Source organism: Podarcis pityusensis (genome assembly GCF_964106645.2).
Source record: "Podarcis pityusensis genome assembly, chromosome: 13".
Lineage (NCBI taxonomy): Eukaryota > Metazoa > Chordata > Lepidosauria > Squamata > Lacertidae > Podarcis > Podarcis pityusensis.
Window position 1 is genome coordinate 13,460,267 of NC_138038.1, and position 21,324 is coordinate 13,481,590.

The following is a 21,324-nucleotide window of genomic DNA, read 5'->3' on the forward strand; positions in this document are numbered from 1 at the left end:
GGCTTCGGCACTGAGCTTTAAAACCAAGGACCGTACCTGGAAGGTGTGGATAAGCCCTAACTTGTGAAAGAATTTTGACTCTTCAAAAGGCTATGCCAGATGTCCTGTACCTAGAAGAAAAAAATGAGGCATATAATTACCGTATTTTTCGCCCTATAGGGCGCACTGGCCCATAGGGCGCACCTAGTTTTTTTTGGGGGGGGGAATAAAGAAAAAAATTATTTAACCCCCCCCCCCAGGCGCGGGGCTGGGGCGGGGGAAGCCCGAGCTTCCCCCGACCCCAGCCCCCAGAACAGGCTGCTATCCGCAAGCCTTCGGAGCCCGGCAGGAACTCCCGCGAGCTCCCAAGGCTTGCGGATAGCTTCCTGAAGCCTGGAGAGCGAGAGGGGTCGGTGCGCACCGGCCCCTCTCGCTCTCCAGGCTTCAGCGAAAGCCTGCATTCGCCCCATAGGACGCACACACATTTCCCCTTCATTTTTGGAGGGGGAAAAGTGCGTCCTATAGGGTGAAAAATACGGTATTTACGTTTATTAATTGCCTTGCCGTTCATGGAATCCGCTGTCATGATACAAAGCTTCTCTTTTATATTTGCTTCTTTCATTGGGTGATCCTATCTGGATAGCATAACATATATTAGCTGAAAATCATTTTATTTTTTGAATAAAAAAAGTCTAGATTTTGCAAGGGTTGTTTTAATTAGCAGGTGGTGCAAAATTTGCTTAGGTTTTGTAGAACTTAATTCCTAATCGCATCAGTGGAGTGAGCAGAACTGGGAACCCGAGGCAGCTTGGTGAGATGCTGCAACACTGAATCGTAGAATAATGGAATTGTAGAGTTGATAGGGACCCTGAGGATCATCTAGTCCAACCCCTGCAATGCTGGAATATACATCTGTCCCTTAGAAGTATCAAACCTGCAGCCTTGGCATTATCAGCACCATGCTCTAACCAACTGAGCTATTGGTGGACTGCTAACTTTTTTTGGTTGTCTTGTTCCCCTTCACAGATGTGCTGGTGGGAGCTTTCAGAGCCAGCAAAGTGACTGTGTACAGGTGAGTCGATGGAGCCCCAAGACCAGTGGAACGAGATTTCCCTGGAGACCTTGTTGCCTATAAATGCTCCCCCACCCCTCCCAGTTTAGGCCCCTGCTTTTTGGAGCAACACCCCTGTGCTTCCATTTCAAGCTCTCCAGCCAACCAGCACTGAAAGGGTTAGGAGGGAACCACGATCGTTCCCCTAGTTTGGTAGAGGTGGGGGAAGATGATTGTAAGAAGAAAGATCTTTATGCCTTCATCACCCTGAGGATTCACTCCATGCCCTCCTTCATGTGCCTCCTCCTCGAGAGGTTCAGAGGGTGGCAACACGAGAACAGGGCCTTCTCTGCAGTGGCTCCCCATCTGTGGAATGCTCTCCCCAGGGAAGTTTGCCTGACGCCTTCATTATACAGTCGTACATTGGATCTTAAAACGCCTTGGCTCCCAAACAAATCAGCTCCTGAACGACTGAAACCCAGACGTGAGTGTTTCGGTTTTCAATTTTCTGAAGCTGAACATCCGGCGCAGCTTCTGTGGCTTCTGATTGGCTGCAGGACGCTCCTGCAGCCAATCGTAAGCTGCGCCTTGGTTTCCGGGAGTTGAACAGACTCCTGGAACGCATTCTGTTCGAAGACCAAGGTACGACTGTACACCTTTAGGCACCAGGCAAAAAAAGTTCCTTTTTAACCAGGCCTTTGGTTAATCCGATTTACATCCTATGCCCTTTTAAAATGTGTTTTTTTGTGTGTAGGGGGATATTGGGTTGCTGTTTTTATTTTTATTAGGTATTTTGTGCTTTTATATCTTGGTTTTATTCCGTGATCAGCCCTGAGACCCCCAGGTATAGGGCAGTATATAAATTCAAATAATAATAATAATAATAATAATAATAATAATAATAATAGTGCCTTGACATCTGCAGAAGTGGCCATAATTTAACTACCCTGTGGGCAGAAAGAAGGGGAGTCGGTGACAGTCACTAGCTCATTTTCAGTTGCATATATCAGATGCTGTTGAACTGCAACTCTTATGCTGACAGAGGCTGTTGGGAAATGGAGCCCAACATCTGGAGGGCTAGAGCAGTGACATTTCTCGTAGAGGAACATTTAGGGCCAGGGGCGCCAGCGATTGGAGGGCAGGGGCTCCACATCATGACGTCGCGTGTGTGAGCATCGCACCTCCCTTCCTAAGTTGGGCAGAAGCTTCCCAGGCTTTGGGAATGAGGTGGCAGGGGGACATTTAGGGGACTAGTCTAGTCTCCCTAGTCTAATAATAATAATAATAATAATTTATACATCGCCCATCTGGCTGGGTTTCCCCAGCCACTCTGGGTGGCTCCCAACAGAATAATAATAACAATAAAGCGATAAAATATCAAACATTAAAAACTTCCCTAAACAGGGCTGTCTTCAGATGTCTTCTAAAAGTCAGATAGTTGTTTATTTCCTTGACATCTGGTGGGAGGGTGTTCCACAGGGCAGGCACCACCACTGAGAAGGCCCTCTGCCTGGTTCCCTGTAGCTTCACTTCTTACAGTGAGGGAACTGCCAGAAGGCCCTTGGCGCTGGACCTCAGTGTCCAGGCTGAATGATTGAGGTGGAGACGCTCCTTCAGGTATACTGGGCCGAGGCCGTTTAGGGCTTTAAAGGTCTGCACCAACACTAACTGCACACCACAGAGCTACAGGTTTCTCAGCCCTGTTGTTGCATACTGAATCCACCTCCTCATCCGACCAAAGGTTTCCTTCTCCCTTAAATGAGCCACCTCATTCTCGCTTGCTGCCCTATATACATGGCACCATCTCTCAGGAACACCTGTTTGACCAAGCTGGGCATCTAGTAGGCTGCAAAGTGACCGGCCCTTGTGTACAAGGATGCAAGTCAAGTTAGGGTAATTGCTTTAAAGACAGGATGGGCTTTGACATGATAAGGTGTTCTAATCCCCTCGGAAGCTGTAGATTTTCCCGCACGGAGGTCTCGTGCATTCGTCACCAACACTTTGCCAGTGCTGTTTGACAACAACTAAAGAATCAGCAAATGTTGCTGGTCTCTCTTGGAACTTCCTGTCTGCTTACCCTTGTTCACTATGTTTTTCTTTTTGGTCCCTCTCAGAGCTCAGCCGGTCATGTTTCTCAAAGCCCAGATGTTCCTGCCAGGTGCGCTGAACCCAGAGGAGAAATCGTGTACGGTAGCAGGAGTACAAGTCAACTGGTGAGCCGGGTGGGAAGGGCATTGAATCTAGATCCTTTTGTAGCCTAGGAGATTCAGGTTCTGTGCTCAAAATCAACAAGACATGTCAAAAACAATCAAGGTATGCCGTTGGTTTTCCTGTTTGCAGGATTTAGTTTGTTTTTGGAAATTGGTTTCGGGGATCTTCTTGGAACCTTAACAAAATGATAATTGAAATTACCCCTCATTTAAAAATCTTCTTCTCCTTTGGTGATCACTCATAGCCGAGTAAGATTGTCTTCCTTAACATGGTTTTAACAATGAGTCCGTAAGTGACTGTGGAGGCCAGTTCTGGATCCACACGTCCTTCCACAGTGGGGACATTGGTTTCTGGGCAGGAGTTGATCAGGGTGTGGATTTGCCAAGTGTGCCTTCCTCTTAGCACGTTTCTCCCTTGCGTCCTGAGTTTGAGCATCTTCAAAGCCCATGACACCTTTGGTAAAGGCTGTTCTCCAACTGGGTAACTAGTAATAACCATCTTCTCTAAAAAGAAAAAGTTCAGAACGCAACTGGGCATGGGTGGGGAGAGGAAATATAACATAAGAGGAACCCTTTTAAACCAGCAGAGCGGGAAATCACAAATTACTTATTTCTGGGTCCATCGAAAAAAGTGTAGAGTGTGGCCAGCACACGTTTGCAAACAAACAAGGATCATTCAGGGAGGCAGAGTTGGTTGCTGGCTCCCAGTCGATTGCACACTCAGCAGCCACATCATGTGTGAAACAGTGCTCATTGCCTTTCTTCTCTTCAATGCAGCTTCACAATCCAGATATGTGCCGAAGTGTCAGCAAAGAGGATTCCTCGGAAAGTTGGTGAGTGTTGCATTGACTGTGGGAAGAGGTGGAGGTCTTGTAGTCAAGCTGCCGCAGTACTGGGGAGAATGAGATTGGCAGAATGGACGAAACTTATAGATAATAGTCATCTTTCTGTCGGAGGCTGGCTTGCCTCTGTTTATGAATGATAGGTTTTACAGAGGTGGAGGCAGTGGTCAGGCAGGATTTCCAGGTTTTTCATTCCTCTTCAAGACATTTCCGGAGAAAATAAAAATCTGCTGCATTCACACAATCGGCAGTAAAGGTGTCTACTATCGCACTAAGAGGGAAGTCACTCATGCTGGTCTGTAAAAATTATTGTTGGGACATAGTCCAGGAATTTGGCTGATGAAGGAGTACAGTTCCTCGATCGCTGCAGCTGTGTGCTTCTGTGGATACGGTAAGTATGCAGCTACCAGTAGCGATGTGCTAGGAAGTGGATGGAACCCTACAGTGTTTTGCTCCAGACCTCTTGATGTCCAGCGAGTCGGAAAGGTGTTCTTTTGCTATCTCTCCTAAGGGTGCAAAATTAGCAGGGGTTGTGTTGTTTATTTTATTTTCCATTTTTAGATTTATAAACTGCTGAATTTTTTTTAAAAAGGGATCTGAAAGGTGCACATGAGACAGTAAGAAATTATCAGCAATACACAGACAAAATCAGCAAAAATTTAAGAGCAAATGCTAAATTAGATAGGATGGTTTAAATATAAAAACAGTGTTTTAGCAGACCCCTAAAACAATATAGCGGGACGCGGGTGGCGCTGTGAGTTAAACCACAGAGCCTAGGACTTGCCGTTCAGAAGGTCGCGGTTCGAATCCCCGCTACGGGGTGAGCTCCCGTTGCTCGGTCCCTGCTCCTGCCAACCTAGCAGTTCGAAAGCACACAAGTGCAAGTAGATAAATAGGTACCGCTCCGGCGGGAAGGTAAACGGCGTTTCTGTGCACTGCTCTGGTTCGACAGAAGCGGCTTAGTCATGCTGGCCACATGACCCGGAAGCTGTACGCCGGCTCCCTCGGCCAATAAAGCGAGATGAGCACTGCAACCCCAGAGTCGGCCACGACTGGACCTAATGGTCAGGGGTCCCTTTACCTAAAACAATATAACAAGCGTGTCTGCCTAACGTTGCCATTTCTCGCTCTTGATCACCACCCGCTGTGTTTGCTTTCTGCTAATTCCCTCCCCACCACTATTCTGCTAGACCTGAATGCCGAACTGCAGCTGGACCGCATGAAGCAGAAATACGGGCGACGGGTTTTGCTGCAGCAGACCAGCCAATCGAGCCAAACGTTCCTGCTGAAACTGTCAAGAGAGAAACCCAAAACCTGCCAGGATGTCGATGCCTACCTGCGGGTATGAAACATGGGCAAATCATGGCACTTCATATATTTTGGGAGGTGTACAGGGGGAAGCCTTAGGAGTAGTAGATTTATACTGGACAGCTCTCACCTCGTTCTGCTTTGTTCTGAGAGCCAGTGTGGTGTAGTGGTTAAGAGCGATAGACTCGTAATCTGGTGAACCGGGTTCGCTTCCCCGCTCCTCCACATGCAGCTGCTGGGTGACCTTGGACCAGTCACACTTCTCTGAAGTCTCTCAGCCTCACTTACCTCACAGAGTGTTTGTTCTGGGGGAGGAAGGGAAAGGAGATTGTTAGCCGCTTTGAGACTCCTTCGGGTAGTGATAAAGCGGGATATCAAATCCAAACTCCTCCTCTTCTTGTTCATTGTTCTGTGACGCTTCCCCTATGTTACGACCTTATTGCCATCTGGAGGGGCGCTCTTTGCCCTATAGCGCAACAAAGCAGGACAAAAGACAAACTGGAACATTTGCGGTATAAAAAGTGACCGGTTTTCAGCAGGAAGTTGTGGGACGTGTGCTAATTGGAAGGGAAGCATGCACTGATTGGAAACTTTGGCAGGCACAAATAGTATTGAAAGGGAGGTCACGTATAAACGCCCCAATGCCGCCATGAGTGCAAATCATCATGAATGCACAACAGGTCTCCCAGAAATGCAGAGGAAGCATAATGAAAGATGCTTCTGAGGACATACAGAGTGCATTGTTCCCCCTCCTCTATATTGTGAGATCAGCCACAACCTGTACTGGCATCCCTGAGACCTGATGGCAAGGTGATCTCAGACCTACCACTTTTTGCAAATCTGGCTTGTGAAACTAAACGGGAGCACTCATTGGCTTTTCCTGTTTAGGGAAGCTTTTAATGTTTGATGTATTACAGTATTTTAATTTTTTTTTTTTTTTGGAAGCCACCCAGAGTGGCTGGGGAAGCCCAGCCAGATGGGCAGGGTATAAATAATAAAGAATAGTAGTAGTAGTAGTAGTAGTAGTAGTAGTAGTAGTAGTAATAATAACAATTATTATTATTATTATTATTATTATTATTATTATTATTTCCTTGTTTTGGGGGCAGGAGATCCTTCTTGAGCATTCTTGCCACCTTTGCTTCTTGGCAAGGCTCCTCTCAGAAACCCCAGCATCTCTCCCCATCATTGGAGCTCCATGCTTGCACCTGTTACAGTGATGCCAGGGGAAAAGGGGAGGAACTTGGGAGATGGAATGTGTGTGAGTGAGGTCATTGTTCCTGGTGCTGATGCTGGGTAAGCATCCTTTGTCAAACTGGCAGCTTTCTAATAGGCTGTTCACCAGTAGGATGCATTAGGTGAGATGAATAATAATAATAATAATAATCCCCCAGCCATCTGGCTGAGTTTCCCCAGCCACTCTGGGCGGCTCCCAATCGAGTGTTAAAAACAGTACAGCATTAAATATTAAAAACTTCCCTAAATAGGGCTGCCTTCAGATGGGCAATACCCTTGCATGGTGGCGTGTAAGAATATGACGTAGTTCTGCAGTTTGAAATTGAGACAGCCAGTCAGAGGGTAGAGAGCAGTGGCTTCAGCTGGGCTGGCAGCCATCTGGGTGAGTTGCTGGGGTCCAAGCAATTGCTTTCCTGGGATCTGACGTAGGGTAAGTGGCTGTGATGCCTATTGAAGGAGGCTGCACGCTATACATTCAAAGCACATCCACCCTACCTCAAAGAATTCTGGGAACTGTGGTTTGTTAAGGGTTGCTGGGGTTGTAACTCCCTGAGAGGCAAACTACGGTGCCAAGAATTTTTTGCGGTGGGAAATAAGTTTCAAAGAGTGCTTTAAAGATATAATGTGAATGTATTTGCCTCCATGGTGTAAATAAATATTGCAAAGACCAGGGCCAGCTCAGGGTGCTTTGCTGCAAATGCGCGCTACCCTGCTGAAGTCAAAGCAAACCCACAGATTACAACCAAACTCTGAAAATCTGGATTTTCTGGGTAAGCATGAAAGGGCCTTAAGGCTGCCCAAGTAATTTTTGCTGCAAATTGCAGAAGTGCCTCTTCCTGGCAGGAAAAATGCAACCCTAAGAAATCAAACAACTAGCCATTTGCTGCCCTTTCAAAGCAGCAGAGACCAGCTGCCTTGAGTCAGTTGTCTCTTATCTAAAGGTAGAATTCACGGTGTGTCCTCAGCTAAAATGAAACCAGACCCATGTGAAACTGCCGTTCGAAAGACATATTGGCACCACACACACAAAGCGTGAGAGAGACGGCTGTTTTATGTTAGTTTTTTGTTACTTCAGATGTTGCAGGAACCAGCCCCGCAACTTCTAGGTGAGCATTGGAGAGAAATTTTTAAAACATCCAATTTTTAAAATAAAAAATCCCAAGTGTGTTTTCTTCCAACACACCTACGAAGGAGGGCATCATGCATGCTATCGTCGAGTGTATGTCTCCATATTCAAAGCATCTCACAGACCCTAGGTAGGGATGGCATTCCAGGTCATAGCTATCAACCTACAGATTTGAAAATAAGGGACCAGCAGCCTCGAAAATAAGGGATCAGCAGCCAAAATAAGGGATTTTGCTTAGCTTATACATAAATCCAGCACTGATGGAGCCATGCTGCTCTTGCATTTATGAAAGAGTTATGAAAGGGATGTAGAGGGGGACATCACTACATTAAGATGCTGCACTGGTTGGAGGGTATGCTAAGCAGCACGTCGGGGCTGCCATCATCCTAGCACGAGGAGTTCCATTGGCCCTTCCCCGCCCGAGAGAGGGGGAGGGAGAGAGACTCTCGCCCATGCCACCTGCAAGCCCGGCATGAGGCGGTTGTGGCGCCGCCGCAGCCGCTGAAGCGCCGCCCTTCTGTGTCCCTCCCCATCCCCTCCTCTTCCTCCTCCCTCAGGCCACCTCCTCAGCCGTCGCCGCCACTGCCGCTGCTGCCTCCAGCTTCCCCTGGCAGCGCGGCGGAAGTCTCGCAAGAGAGGGGCTGCCTGCCCGCCCGCCGCCACCCGTCTCCTCACGACGCGCCCCTGAGGGGGGAAAAGGAGAGACGGAGACGCGGCAGCTCGTGTGCATGCTCTCTCTCACTCCGAGCCGCTGCTTCCCTCCCGAGCTGGGAGAGCATGAAACCCGGGAAATTTAAGGGACATCATCAATAAGGGACAGCAGCGGGACACGGCGCTGGGATAAGGGAGTTTCCCGCCAAATAAGGGACGGTTGACAGCTATGTTCCAGGTGTGGCCACTGGCGTTTCCACCTTTTAATTCTGGCAGGTGCCTTGCCGTTTCAATAGTCGTGCGGCGTGACACACAGTAGTTCCAGCGAGCTCCGTTTCTGCATCTGGGCAAACTGCGGAGATTTTATCCCTGTTAATGATAATAAATAATAATAATAAATTTTATTTATATCCCGCCCTCCCCAGCCAAAGCCAGGCTCAGGGCGGCTAACAACAATAAAACAGTACAAAAGTACAGCACAAACAACACTCTAAAATCATTCATTATAAAATTAATTCAAATCAAGCCACTGGCAACCATTGGGCCAGGGCTCCGCGAAGATTGCCGAGGGAGGGAGTCAGGCTGTGCCGTGGCCAAAGGCCTGGTGGAGCAGCTCTGTCTTGCAGGCCCTGCGGAAAGCTGTCAAGTCCCGCAGGGCCCTAGTCTCTTGTGACAGAGTGTTCCACCAGATCGGAGCCACAGCCGAAAAAGCCCTGGCTCTAGTTGAGGCCACCCTAACTTCTCTGTGGCCTGGGACCTTCAATATGTTTTTATTTGAAGACCGTAAGTTTCTCTGTGGGGCATACCAGGAGAGGAGTCTTACCTTTATCTAATGCCGAGCTGTTGCGCTTTGAACAATTGAAGTGAAAAGATGAGCTAGCCTTAGGGGGAATCTCTGAGCCACTTCTCTGCCTCCCACAGGATGAGGCCGATTTCAAGGACAAACTGAGTCCCATTGTCGTGAGTTTCAGCTTCAGTTTGGCATCGGCATCTGCAGACGGGGAGATGAAGCCTGTGCTGTCTGGCCAAACAATGGTCCAGGATCAGGTGAGATGCCTCACCAGCCTCAAAGCTTTGGCATGGTATGACTTTGATTCCACTGTTTTAAAGCCGCTGACTGCTTCTGTATTTCTTTTGTGTTCTGGTATTTTGATTTTCTTCCTTTGCTTTTTTTTTGGAGTAATTTTAAGCCACATTGGGAGCCTATTGAAGCTGAAATAAGCTAGCAAACAGAATCATAGAATTGCAGAGATGGAAGGGACCCTGAGGATCATCTAGTCCAACCCCCTGCAATGCGCAGCTGCCCCAAATACATAAACAAAATTGTCACTTAGTCAAGTGCTAAAATGCTTAAAGTAGAATCGCATCCTCTGAGCCAGAAACCAGGCTTCCTGATCCCAGGAATATGAGCCCAGTTGCGTATATGAGATTGTAAGGGAATTGCACTTTGCGCATGCTCAGGGAGTCCTCTCCCTCACAATGCTGAAGACTTGAGTTCGAGCTTTGAAAGCATGATAGCCAGAACCAGGAGGGGTGGGGGTGGGGGGTGGATATAAGCACTGACATTTATATTTTCTGGATTCTATCCCCCCTAAGCACTCTCAACGGTTAATGCTGTTAGACAATTATAGAGAGATCGAATTGTTTACAGTGGTACCTCGGGTTAAGTACTTAATTTGTTCCGGAGGTCTGTACTTAACCTGAAACTGTTCTTAACCTGAAGCACCACTTTAGCTAATGGAGCCTCCCGCCGTCGCCATGCGATTTCTGTTCTCATCCTGCAGCAAAGTTCTTAACCTCAAGCACTATTTCTGGGTTAGCGGAGTCTTTAACCTGAAGTGTATGTAACCTGAAGCGTATGTAACCCGAGGTACCACTGTATCTGAATGACAGATAACCACGTTGATTTCCCATCTACGCTGCAGGGCCACGGGATCCTTCTGCAATCTTTCATGTTGAGCTTGAACACATCACCCCCAACCCACATCAGAGCTCTTCCACACTTCCTTCCTGCCCCATGTTTTCTAGGCGCTTTAAGGCTCTGTATCTGAGCCCCATTTCCCCCAGTAAAATCCACTCTTTAATGCTGAATTGGAACAAACCACGTTTCAGATTTTCCGTGGACTGCTGTTTGTTCCGATTTAGCAGTAAAGAGCAGGAAAAGTGCTGAGGCTCCAGGCTGGGATTGCTCATCACTCAGTCAAAGCTCTGCCTGTTTGTTACATCTCACAGACCCGTATCATTGTGGATTGTGGAGAAGACAACATCTGCATCCCAGACCTCCGACTCTCCGTTCACACGTAAGGACCTGCTCCTTTGCAGCACCAACAGCTGTCTCTTCTTGAGTCTCAAGAGTGCTAGTCCTGGTGATCTAACCTGGACTAGCACTCTTGAGAAAGTTCAGGGTTCAGATCTCCCTTGAATCTGGAATCCCAGTCCTTTTAATTATAGAAGTGTGGTATGTGAGAGGCTGTAGTGGCCCAGGGCAGCGGGAAGGCAAAATGCTCTGGACATTGTTTTATTTATTTTATTTATTACATTTATATACTACCTTTATCTTCCAAGGATCTCAAGATGGTGCACATGGTTTTATTTTAAAGGCCCATTTAAAAGACAGAACTGACGGGACCAAATGTATGTCCCTTGGAAGAGAGATCTACAATTATGGGGCCACCACTGAGAAGGCCCTGTCTCTTGTGCCCACCACTCTAGCTGACCTTAATGAGAAACGGAAGATTAGGAGTTCTGATACTGATCTGAAGGGCTGGGCAGATTTATATGGTGTGATACAAACTACTGCTACATTCACTGTGTTTCATTTTGGGCTCCTTCAAACCTCCTGCTTATTTAGCATTCATCATACTCCTCTTACACAAAGCGTATGCAATGGTTACACTGTGTCCAGCGAGCAGTCAATTTCGTTTGTCTGCAGGACAGTTATATGACAATGATTTGCTTCACCCTGATTTGCTTGCGTGGCGGTTTGCACATCTTCCTACTCATCGTTCACTCATCATCCCACACTTCTCAGACCATTTCCCCATCACTTTCCTAACTGCAGAAAGCCTCTCTCTGTGTCTGTTTCTAGTGGATTTGCTGCACCAGGCCAAGAGAGTGTTTAATCTGCTTTAACTTTGAAAACCTAAAGATCCCTCCTGCAAGATGGTGACAGCCTGGAGGCACCCGGGGTGAGCTGTCATGATTGCTCAGCTGAGACAATGAAATATAACCTGAATCTTGCAGCTCCCTCTTTTTCATACAGGGATTTCCTAATGCACAGCAAAAGGCATTTCTTATAACTTTAGCTCTGTCTCTCTCCCTGCATCCCACCCCTGCTATGCGGTTGTGTCTCAGGAACGAAGGCTCCCTGCTAATTGGGGCAGAGAATGTGCTTCTCCTCCAGACCACGGCGATGAATTCTGGTGAAGGAGCCTATGAGGCAGAGCTGGTGGTGGAGCTGCCACACGGAACTTACTTCCAGACAGCTAACAGCGACGGGCAGGTAAGACCTTTCACTCGTAGCTGGTCCACGCTGCTGAGTTATAGTTGTTGGGAAACTGTGTACGTGCAGTTACTCACACAGAGTCAATTAAGGTTTGGCAGACAGCCAGAGGGCAATCTGAAGGAGTAAGTCTGCCTGGTGATAACAGAGACATGGAGACAACTCCCTGATTGGTCAAGCTCTCTCAAGGGAGTGATAATTAATGGCCTACTAACTGGAATGTGTTAGTTCAGAGTTCAAAGGTTCAGAGTTCTGTATGTCAGTGTAGGAGTTGTGAGTCGTGTCAGAGAGAGCTAGCTAAAGATCTGTGTTCTGTTCCTGTAAATAGTCCACTGTATATAATAAACACCCAACTACAAGTTCCTGGTTCCTGCTTCGTCTGTCCTGTCTGCAGCCAAGTTGCCAGTTGCTTATGTGGATTCTGCGTGTACTCTGCTAGGTCTGGCTAAGGTCCTGCAACTAGTCAGAAAGTTGCGAAACACCAATATGTTTTGCCACAATAGTCCTTTTGAGCCAAGCCACAAAATACAGCGTACATATTTTCATCTTCTCAGTCACCCCCTTCACAGAAGCGTCCTTAAGATATTATTAAGGTATTTCATATTTCCTCTATTCCTGCAAATTCTGAGGATTCTAGGCTGCTTGGCAGCTTCCTGCTTGCCAAAGCTTATCTCTTTTAACTTCCAAAGAAGGAGGAAAGAGGTCCGAAAGGACAAAGTGGTCCTCTGCAGAATGGTACAGCCCTTTCAGAACTCAAAATTCTGACTGAGCGGGTTAGAAAAGGCTCCAATACCCTTGTTTTGTAGCTCGGCTGTGGTGATGAATATACCGATTGGTGGCCCAATAGGGACACTCTCTAGGTCATTGCCAGCCTTTCATATTGCTCATTCACCTGGCTGACAGTGAAGTCACCTGTGCTCTCTCCCCCTCTCTCTTTCTCTGCAGAAGTTGATTTGCAACACCCGTAAGGAGAACGAGACCCGCTTGGTGGCCTGTGAAATTGGCAACCCCATGAAATCCAACACCACGGTATGTGGCTGATTTCTTAACCAGAGCAGTGCCAAACTCAGGCTTACAGTTTTCTTGGATGCAACAGACATCCAACCTCTCCCCCTGTCTGTCACCTTTTTTACAGATCCAGGTAGATGTGGAGCTAAGTATCAGCCAGCTGGAAGAGGCCAGTGATAACATAACTTTGATGCTGCAGCTAAGAAGGTAACAGTCAACGCTGCCCCGCTCTCCTGGACCCCTGAAGCCAAGTCCTCATACCAGGAAACTCACAGCCCCATCTGTGGCACAGCCAGCAACCTTCCAGTACTGTATATTGTTTTGGGGTTCTTTTGAAAACCAAACCAATTGAGAAATTTTCTAAATAAATAAGCAGGCACCTTACCTGTTTAGTTATTCTCCCCCCCCCCAAAAAAAGATATAATAATAATAATAATAATAATAATAATAATAATAATAATAATAATTTATTTATACCCCACCCATCTGGCAGGGTATATAAGGGGAGCTGTCTTGTATATATGAAGTTGCCAACTTTTTTCCCAAGTCAGGGCTCCTCCCGTCAGATGTCAAGGAAATAAACAACTATCTGACTTTTAGAAGACATCTGAAGGAAGTTTTAAATGTTTGATGTTATATCGTGTTTTTACTATTCTGCTGGGAGCTGCCCAGCGTGGCTGGGGCAACCCAGTCAGATGGGAGGCATACAAATAAAATTGTTGTTGTTGTTGTTAGCCACCCATCTGACGTGGTTTCCCCAGCCACTCTGGGCAGCTCCCAACAAAATATCAAAAACACAATAAAACATCAAACATTAAAAAATTCTCTATACAGGGCTGCCTTCAGATGTCTTCTAAAAGTCAGATAGTTGTTTATTTCCTTGACATCTGATGGGAGGGCGTTCCACAGGGCGGGCGCCACTACCAAGAAGGCCCTCTGCCTGGATCCCTGCAACCTCACTTCTCACAGTGAGGGAGCTGCCTGAAGGCCCTCGGAGTTGGACCTCAGTGTCCGGGCTGAGCGATGGGGGTGGAGACACTCCTTCAGGTATACAAGGTCAAGGCCGTTTAGGGTTTTAAGGGTCAGCACCAACACTTTAAACTGCTGCAAGGCAGAAAACTACAGGCAGCTTTCCCAAATCGCTGCATCTCTGTTCCTCTTCCATATCAAGACTTTTCATGTCCAAAGCCTGGGCTCCAGGCTTTGAGAAAACACTCTTGTGGCACTCACTCAATAACTCCCACCTTCTCCTGCAGCAAGAACAGCAACAACCCCAATAGCGCCGTGGAACAATTGCAGGTGCCGGTCAAGGTTGCTGCAAGAATGGAACTGCTGGGGTGAGTAAGTCACATGGATGAGGGGAGATTTGCAGATAGATGGATTTCTGTCTGTATTAGTATTAACGCATATGTGTATATGTTTATATATTGTTGCACACTTGTATATATGTGTAAATAGACCACATATCATAAGACACCCAGTCTCTGAGTGGTGTGAGATTCCAGGGGTTCCAGGCGCTTACACAGGGCCTGTGTTTCCTTTTTGAAAATGAAGCACAGTAGAGCCTGTGGTGTCTTTATGATAGATGGTTTATTTACACATATATTCAACCTGAGCCTACGGTGGAGGGGTTCACAGCATTTCTCCCATCGCTGCAATCCTGGATCCAAAAAGAAATCAAACACGGCCATCTGTCCTTCTGCTGAGCTTGCTTGTTTTACAGACTGCAACTGTTTTATCTTTCAGCTCATATCCTAAGCAACTGAAGTTCTAAAAACAACTCCTTCCAGCTCTAAAACTCTACTTATTGTCTTTCTAACTACCGGTAATTCTGAGTTGAGGGTGCATTTGTCCTCTGGCAAAGAGACACTCCAATACCAGGCTGGCTCCTGGCTTGCATTTTAACATGCTAAATCCAGTGTCTGGCACCCAGGAATTAGAAGGGGGGTCCGTGCACTCCACAAACTCATAACAGTGTGTGTGTGTGTGTGTGTGTGTGTGTGTGTGTGTACACACACAGAGAGAGATGCATATACCGTATTTTTCGGACTATAGGACGCACCGGCCCATAGGACGCACCTAGTTTTCAGGGGGGGAAATCAAGGAAAAAAATATGATTTCCCCCCCGCAGCTTTGGGAGCAGCGGACAGGCTGCACGCAGCCTGTCCGCTACTCCAAGACCTTCTCCCTGCTTTTGCGGGAGGTGGCGGAATTCCCCAACCTCCCGCAAATGCCCACAGGAGCCCCGCGCGACTCCTGCGGGCTTTTCGACCAGGAGGGAGAAGGGACTGAAACGGCCAGTCAGTCCCTTCTCCCTCCTCGGGGAAAAGCCCCCAAGAGCGGCGCGCTCTTTAAAGGGTGCACGGCTCCTGCAGGCTTTTCTAGGAGGTGGGGGAATTCCCCCACCTCCTAGAAAAGCCAGCAGAAGCCGCAGAGCCCCTTTAAAGAGCACGAGGCTTTTGCGGGCTTTTGCGGTAGGTGGGGGAATTCCCCCATCTCCCCCAAAAGCCCGCAGGAGGGAGAAGGGACTGACTCGGCCAGTCAGTCCCTTCTCCCTCCTTGGGGAAAAGCCCCCAAGAGCCGCTCGCTCTTTAAAGGGTGCGTGGCTCCTGCGGGCTTTTCTAGGAGGTGGGGGAATTCCCCCACCTCCTAGAAAAGCCGCGGAGCCCCTTTAAAGAGCGCGCGGCTTTTGCCTGCTTTTGCGGGAGGTGGGGGAATTCCCCCATCTCCCGCAAAAGCCCGCAGGAGGGTTGGAGAGTAGCGGGAGGGCGTCGCACGCCTTCCCGCTGCCCCCCATCCTCTGGGGCTGGCGATGGGGGAAGCGCTGCTTTCCCCACCGCCAGCCTTGAAGCCGGGTTGGAGGGTAGCGGCAAGGCGTCGCGCGCCTTCTCGCTGCCCCCCATCCTCTGGGGCTGGCGATGGGGGAAGCGCTGCTTTCCCCACCGCCAGCCTCGAAGCCGGGTTGGAGGGTAGCGGCAAGGCGTCGCGCGCCTTCCCGCTGCCCCCCATCCTCTGGGGCTGGCGATGGGGGAAGCGCTGCTTTCCCCACCGCCAGCCTCAAAGCCGGGTTGGAGGGTAGCGGCAAGGCGTCGCGCGCCTTCCCGCTGCCCCCCATCCTCTGGGGCTGGCGATGGGGGAAGCGCTGCTTTCCCCACCGCCAGCCTCGAAGCCGGGTTGGAGGGTAGCGGCAAGGCGTCGCGCGCCTTCTCGCTGCCCCCCATCCTCTGGGGCTGGCGATGGGGGAAGCGCTGCTTTCCCCCACCGCCAGCCTCAAAGGGCAGACTCTCCTGGCTTCAGCGGAAGCAACGCGAAGCCTCCGGAGCGCAGGCTTCGGAGGCTTCGCATTGCTATCGCTGAAGCCGAGGAGTCTGCATTCGCTCCATAGGACGCACACACATTTCCCCTTCATTTTTGGAGGGGAAAAAGTGCGTCCTATGGTCCGAAAAATACGGTATATGTAAACCAGTGGAGACTGACCTATGAGGATAAATGGGGCACCGCCCCACCAACCTCATTTGTCCCCCAGCCAGCCCCCACTTGCCTGCCTTCATATTTACAACCAGACCAGCGATATCAACTTTCTCTTCCTTAGTCTCAGGGCTCATCCGCACTTCTGCTCGTCTCACCGCTTTCCATTGGGAAAACCCACTCTTTGCTGCTGAATCGGAGCAAACATCTGTCAGGTTTTCTGCGGATTGACATTTGCTCCAATTCAGTGTCAAAGAGTGGGTTTTCCTGGGGAAAGTGGCAGGGCAAACAGAAAACCACTCAGATCTGTGCACAGAAAACATAGGGCATGCAGGAAACCTCTTGGATTTGTGCTTTCTATGCGCAGGACAAATGTGGACGAGCCCTCAGTGTTGCCCTTGTAGAACTCAACAGGAAGAAGGCCAGGGACAAAACTTGAACGAATTGGCTCTGCCTGTTGTTGGCTTTGGCACCACCTGCTGTTGGGCTCCTTGTCTTCCACCCAGTGTCCACCAGCTACTACAGAAATACAAAGCCATCCTGATGTGATAACAGTGGGGGGAAAGCTTTCCCACCTGATTCTGCTGGTCCTACAAGGTTGATCCGGCTGCTTTGGCCTTGTGGGCAGGAGGTGTCGGTGGAGTGGAGCTGCTGGGAATATCAGTGGGGAAGGGCATTTTGCTTCAGGAGGAAGCGTGTATGTGTCCCATGACGGGGGGGGGATCACTTTCATCCTTGCTCTCTCCATGCTCTCCTTCCCAGGAGGTCTGCCCCAGATGTTGTTGTGGTCCCACTGGCCTTTGGCGACTATAAGAACACAAGCAAGGACATAAATGACTACGGACCAAGAGTTGAACATGTTTACCAGGTACAAAGAAACACAGGTTGGAACTGGATGCACAGGGGTGTAGAGACAACACTCCAACCCACCGCACCCACTCCAATATTCCTCAGATGAAAATAGGGACATATTCTTCATCAGTGTGTCCCTCGACCCTGCATACCTCCCCTTAGCGACTGGGGCAGAGATGCAGATACAGTGGCTGAACAAAGCAAGCCAGAGTCAAGCGACTGTCATGGCTGCTCTTTGGCACTCACTGTTGGCGTGCAGAGGGCCAGGAGACTAGCTGGCTAGCCCCTGCTGGGCCGTTCCCTTCCAGCCGTCACGCTGTGAAGACCGTTAAGTTGTGGGTGAACATATCAGACGACACAGCGATTCTTCAAACAGCTCTTGTTTATTCACAGGCCAGGACAGAACTGAACTGAAGGGTTCAGTCAGCCTGCTTATATAGAGCTCCAGTACAATGTAACTGTAACAATTTTCTAAAACTATCCAATCACTGAATGTCACTTTCGATCCCTTATTTGCATAACTATCTACAGTATCCCCCTGCTGGCCCAGGGTGAGAACTTCAGTACGTAACAGGGTGAATCCGAGGGAAGCCCACTGTCGGCTCCATTGACTCCGCCCCCCTGGCACAGCTCAAGTCCCAGCCTGCAACCCTATTCGCCAAAGCAGGATGCAGGCTAGGATCCTGTTCCTGATAAGTGGCAGGGGCTTATACCCCCTCCACCTATCAGGAAGGGCATTGCAGTTTCAATTCCCTCGTAAGGGCTCCAATGAAGCTTCCTCTGTCCCGCAACGCCGCCCCACCCAAAGGGGTGAGCGGATGTGCCTAATGCAAACCGTTACATCAGTTTTCAAATACAATGCATGCATACATAACATTTTATGCACAATAAACTTAACTTAGATAAGACCATCACCTCTGCTTCGACGTAAATCAGTGACCCGGGCTTCACAGCCAGGGCACACTATCAGCAGATCGAACTCCGCACACAGAATAAGCATGAGGCTTGTGGAAGCATACTACAACTACAGATTTATTAAGCATAAATCAGGACAAAGAAACATGTCTCTCTCTCTCATGTTGTCTCAGAGAAAACAGCAAAAAGCAAAAGCTATACACAACGGAAGTTCCCAGCAAGCTGTGCTGGAATGTAAACAGACATGTGACACGTAACAATCCCATGTCTGTTCAAAGGTGGAATGGAAATGTCAACACTCACAATTCCCTGGCGCGGCCTTGCGGACAGGCCACACCCCCTATGCCCCACTTTCTTTAGGGGAGACTGACGGACTGGGGAGTGGGGAAACAGTGAAAAACTTTCTATGGGGCATTCAAGTGAATTGGATCTTGTTTTCATAAAAACAGGAAGTGACGCCATATTGAATGGGGAGGAAGGGAGCAGGGCGGGAGGCATAGATCTAAGAAATGTGTTAGAGGGATGCACGGATCTGAACTTCCGGTAACACGTTGAAATGCTGTACTGAAGGGAAAAGATCCCTTTGGAATTTGGAACGCTGTGTGAAAAATTGAGAGGCCGTGATGGCTTCAGGGTTTTTGTGGTGATCCCGCTATTTTGGGGGGGAAGTTGGAAGGCATGCCACTGTGGATATGTCTGTCGTGGAATTCTTCTCGATATTGATCCAGAACAGATTCCAGCGTATAGTTAGCAGAATAAAAATTTAAACACGTTGCAGAATTCCCCCCCCCCCAAAAAAAATAAACCAGAGGTGATTAATATTTCATCCAGCAGAACTTTACTGCTGCTGAAGGCAAATGAGCATAATGGTCACAAATCCAATACATTCAGGATTGGCACAGTCCATAAGAAATTCAGTTGCAGCAAACTTAACTTAAACTTACAATAACTTATAAGTCTAAACCTCAACACTAAGCATACTATGTACAGAACACCACACCGGAAGGAAGAGAGATAGAAAGAGAAAGTGAACCCAGGCTCCTTCTGGCCTATTTTTGTAGTCAGCATGACTTTGACAGAAAGAGATAACAGAACCAGTTTAAGCCAGCTGCAGTCAGCTTCTCTGAAGGAATAACCCAAACATCACGAACCTTCTGTTTGCTTCTTTCACACAGAGAAGCTTCTAGAACCCTCTTGAATTAATTAGAATAGGAAAGATCTCTACACATCAGATCAAGACTTTCTGTACTAAAAATGCAAACCGACAACGTCTTCCCCATTGCTGACCTCTCTTCCTTCCTTGTCCTTCTCTAAGTTGCAGAATGCTGGCCCTAGCACTGTATCTGGGGCTGAGCTTCTTGTGGATTTCCCCAGCCACTTCCGGGAAGGCTTCCTGCTTTACATCGCAAGGGTGAGCACGGAAGGCAACATCGCCTGTTCACCCACAAATGACACCAACCCTCTGAAGGTAGGAGCAGCCTCTGGGAAGGGGAGAGCGAAGTATGGAGGGCCTGAGAACACCTTTATCAAATCTTCTCCTTTTTTTTAGTTTAAAGTCCCAAAAGCTGCAACCTTTCCTTCTAGGAGAGTTGCCCCATCCCCTTTATCTTATCAGTTGCCTTTTTTCCTGGTCTGCTTCTGCCTTAATAATAATATAATAATAATAATTTGCAGTGGTACTTTGGGTTAAGTACTTAATTCATTCCAGAGGTCCGTTCTTAACCTGAAACTGTTCTTAACCTGAAGCACCACTTTAGCTAATGGGGCCTCCTGCTGCCGCCGCGCCAACGGAGCACGATTTCTGTTCTCATCCTGAAGCAAAGTTCTTAACCCGAGGTACTATTTCTGGGTTAGCGGAGTCTGTAACCTGAAGCGTATGTAACCCTAGGTACCACTGTATTATTTGTACCCACCCATCTGGCTGGGTTTCCCCAGCCACTCTGGGCGGCTTCCAACAAAGATTAAAAATACATTAAAATGTCACACATTAAAAACGTCCCTTCAATATGGCTGTCTGCTTTTCACCTGAATGCTATTTTTTCCCTCGTAGCTGAAAGTCCAGGAGCCCACAACTGCTCCCAGCTACAATACGACTGCCCAACCACGGCGCTTGCGTGAGAGGCGGGATGTGAACTCAGCAGCGCTGCAGGAACCCATTGTGGTGGTGAGACTTGTTGGGAAATGGGATGGACTTCATAGTGTCATTTAAAGCGGTTGTCACTGGATCTGGGTTCATATATCCCCGCTGCTCATCACTCGGGCTAATCCTCAGTTGTCCGATCTGTAAACTTGGGATGAGCGACTTACCGTGCAAAATTGTTTTGAAAATGAATGAGGCAAGCATTCTGCTCGTGTAGAAGCCCTCATATGGTAGCAGTTCAGCATAGTGTGATTGAAACAGCTAGCTGAAAACCACCTCTGCACTCAAGAGATCTAGGAACTTGATTGTTTTAAAATTTCAATACTTAAATGTCATAGTTACTAAATTTACACTTTCAACTTGAGCTGAACAATTCTATGGTCCCACTATGCCACTGGGGCACTTATTACCATACATTTAAACCTCACGAGTTCCCCCAATAATTTTGGGAACTGTTGTTTACCCCAACAAAGCTGACATTCCTAGCACCTTAAACTACAGTTCCCAAGTGTCTTCTGGGAGAATCATGCGCTTTAACTGTCTGGTGTGTATACAGCCTAAGTGTGCATAATGTGATGCCAGAATAGTTTAGCCACATGCTACACACCCTGTAGCATCCAACATATGGTCTCCTTGCCAGAGGTGTCTATATTGCTAATAGTTTATGTTAGTTGGTGCAGAATTATCCCATGATCTGTCATGGTCGAGTGGGCAGTTTTCTCCCCCTCCTTCCTCTCCATTGAGTTTAATGGGTGGTTTTTGGCATGCACCACCTCTGCTGGAGGTCTGCCAGCAATATCTATGGCCCTGAATTTCCCCTGGCAGAGGCATATCATTTGACATGGGATAGGCCAAAAATAAGGGACGCGGGTGGCACTGTGGGTTAAACCACAGAGCCTAGGACTTTCTGATCAGAAGGTCGGTGGTTCGAATCCCCGCGACGGGGTGAGCTCCCGTTGCTCGGTCCCTGCTCCTGCCCACCTAGCAGTTCGAAAGCACGTCAAAGTGCAAGTAGATAAATAGGTACCACTCCGGC

The 21,324-nt window shown here is 48.3% G+C and overlaps 1 protein-coding gene across 1 annotated transcript in view; it reads left to right on the plus strand.

Annotated features, from left to right (window-relative positions):
* The window catches only part of ITGA2B (integrin subunit alpha 2b), a 49,205-nt gene that overhangs the window by 20,265 nt on the left and 7,616 nt on the right, over positions 1-21,324 (plus strand). The window contains 13 exon segments of the mRNA XM_080976559.1: positions 1,006-1,051; positions 3,145-3,243; positions 4,018-4,073; positions 5,273-5,424; positions 9,325-9,450; positions 10,636-10,703; positions 11,758-11,905; positions 12,851-12,934; positions 13,041-13,120; positions 14,170-14,250; positions 17,144-17,249; positions 19,464-19,616; positions 20,199-20,312. Coding sequence (XP_080832685.1) covers positions 1,006-1,051; positions 3,145-3,243; positions 4,018-4,073; positions 5,273-5,424; positions 9,325-9,450; positions 10,636-10,703; positions 11,758-11,905; positions 12,851-12,934; positions 13,041-13,120; positions 14,170-14,250; positions 17,144-17,249; positions 19,464-19,616; positions 20,199-20,312 — 1,313 coding nt within the window.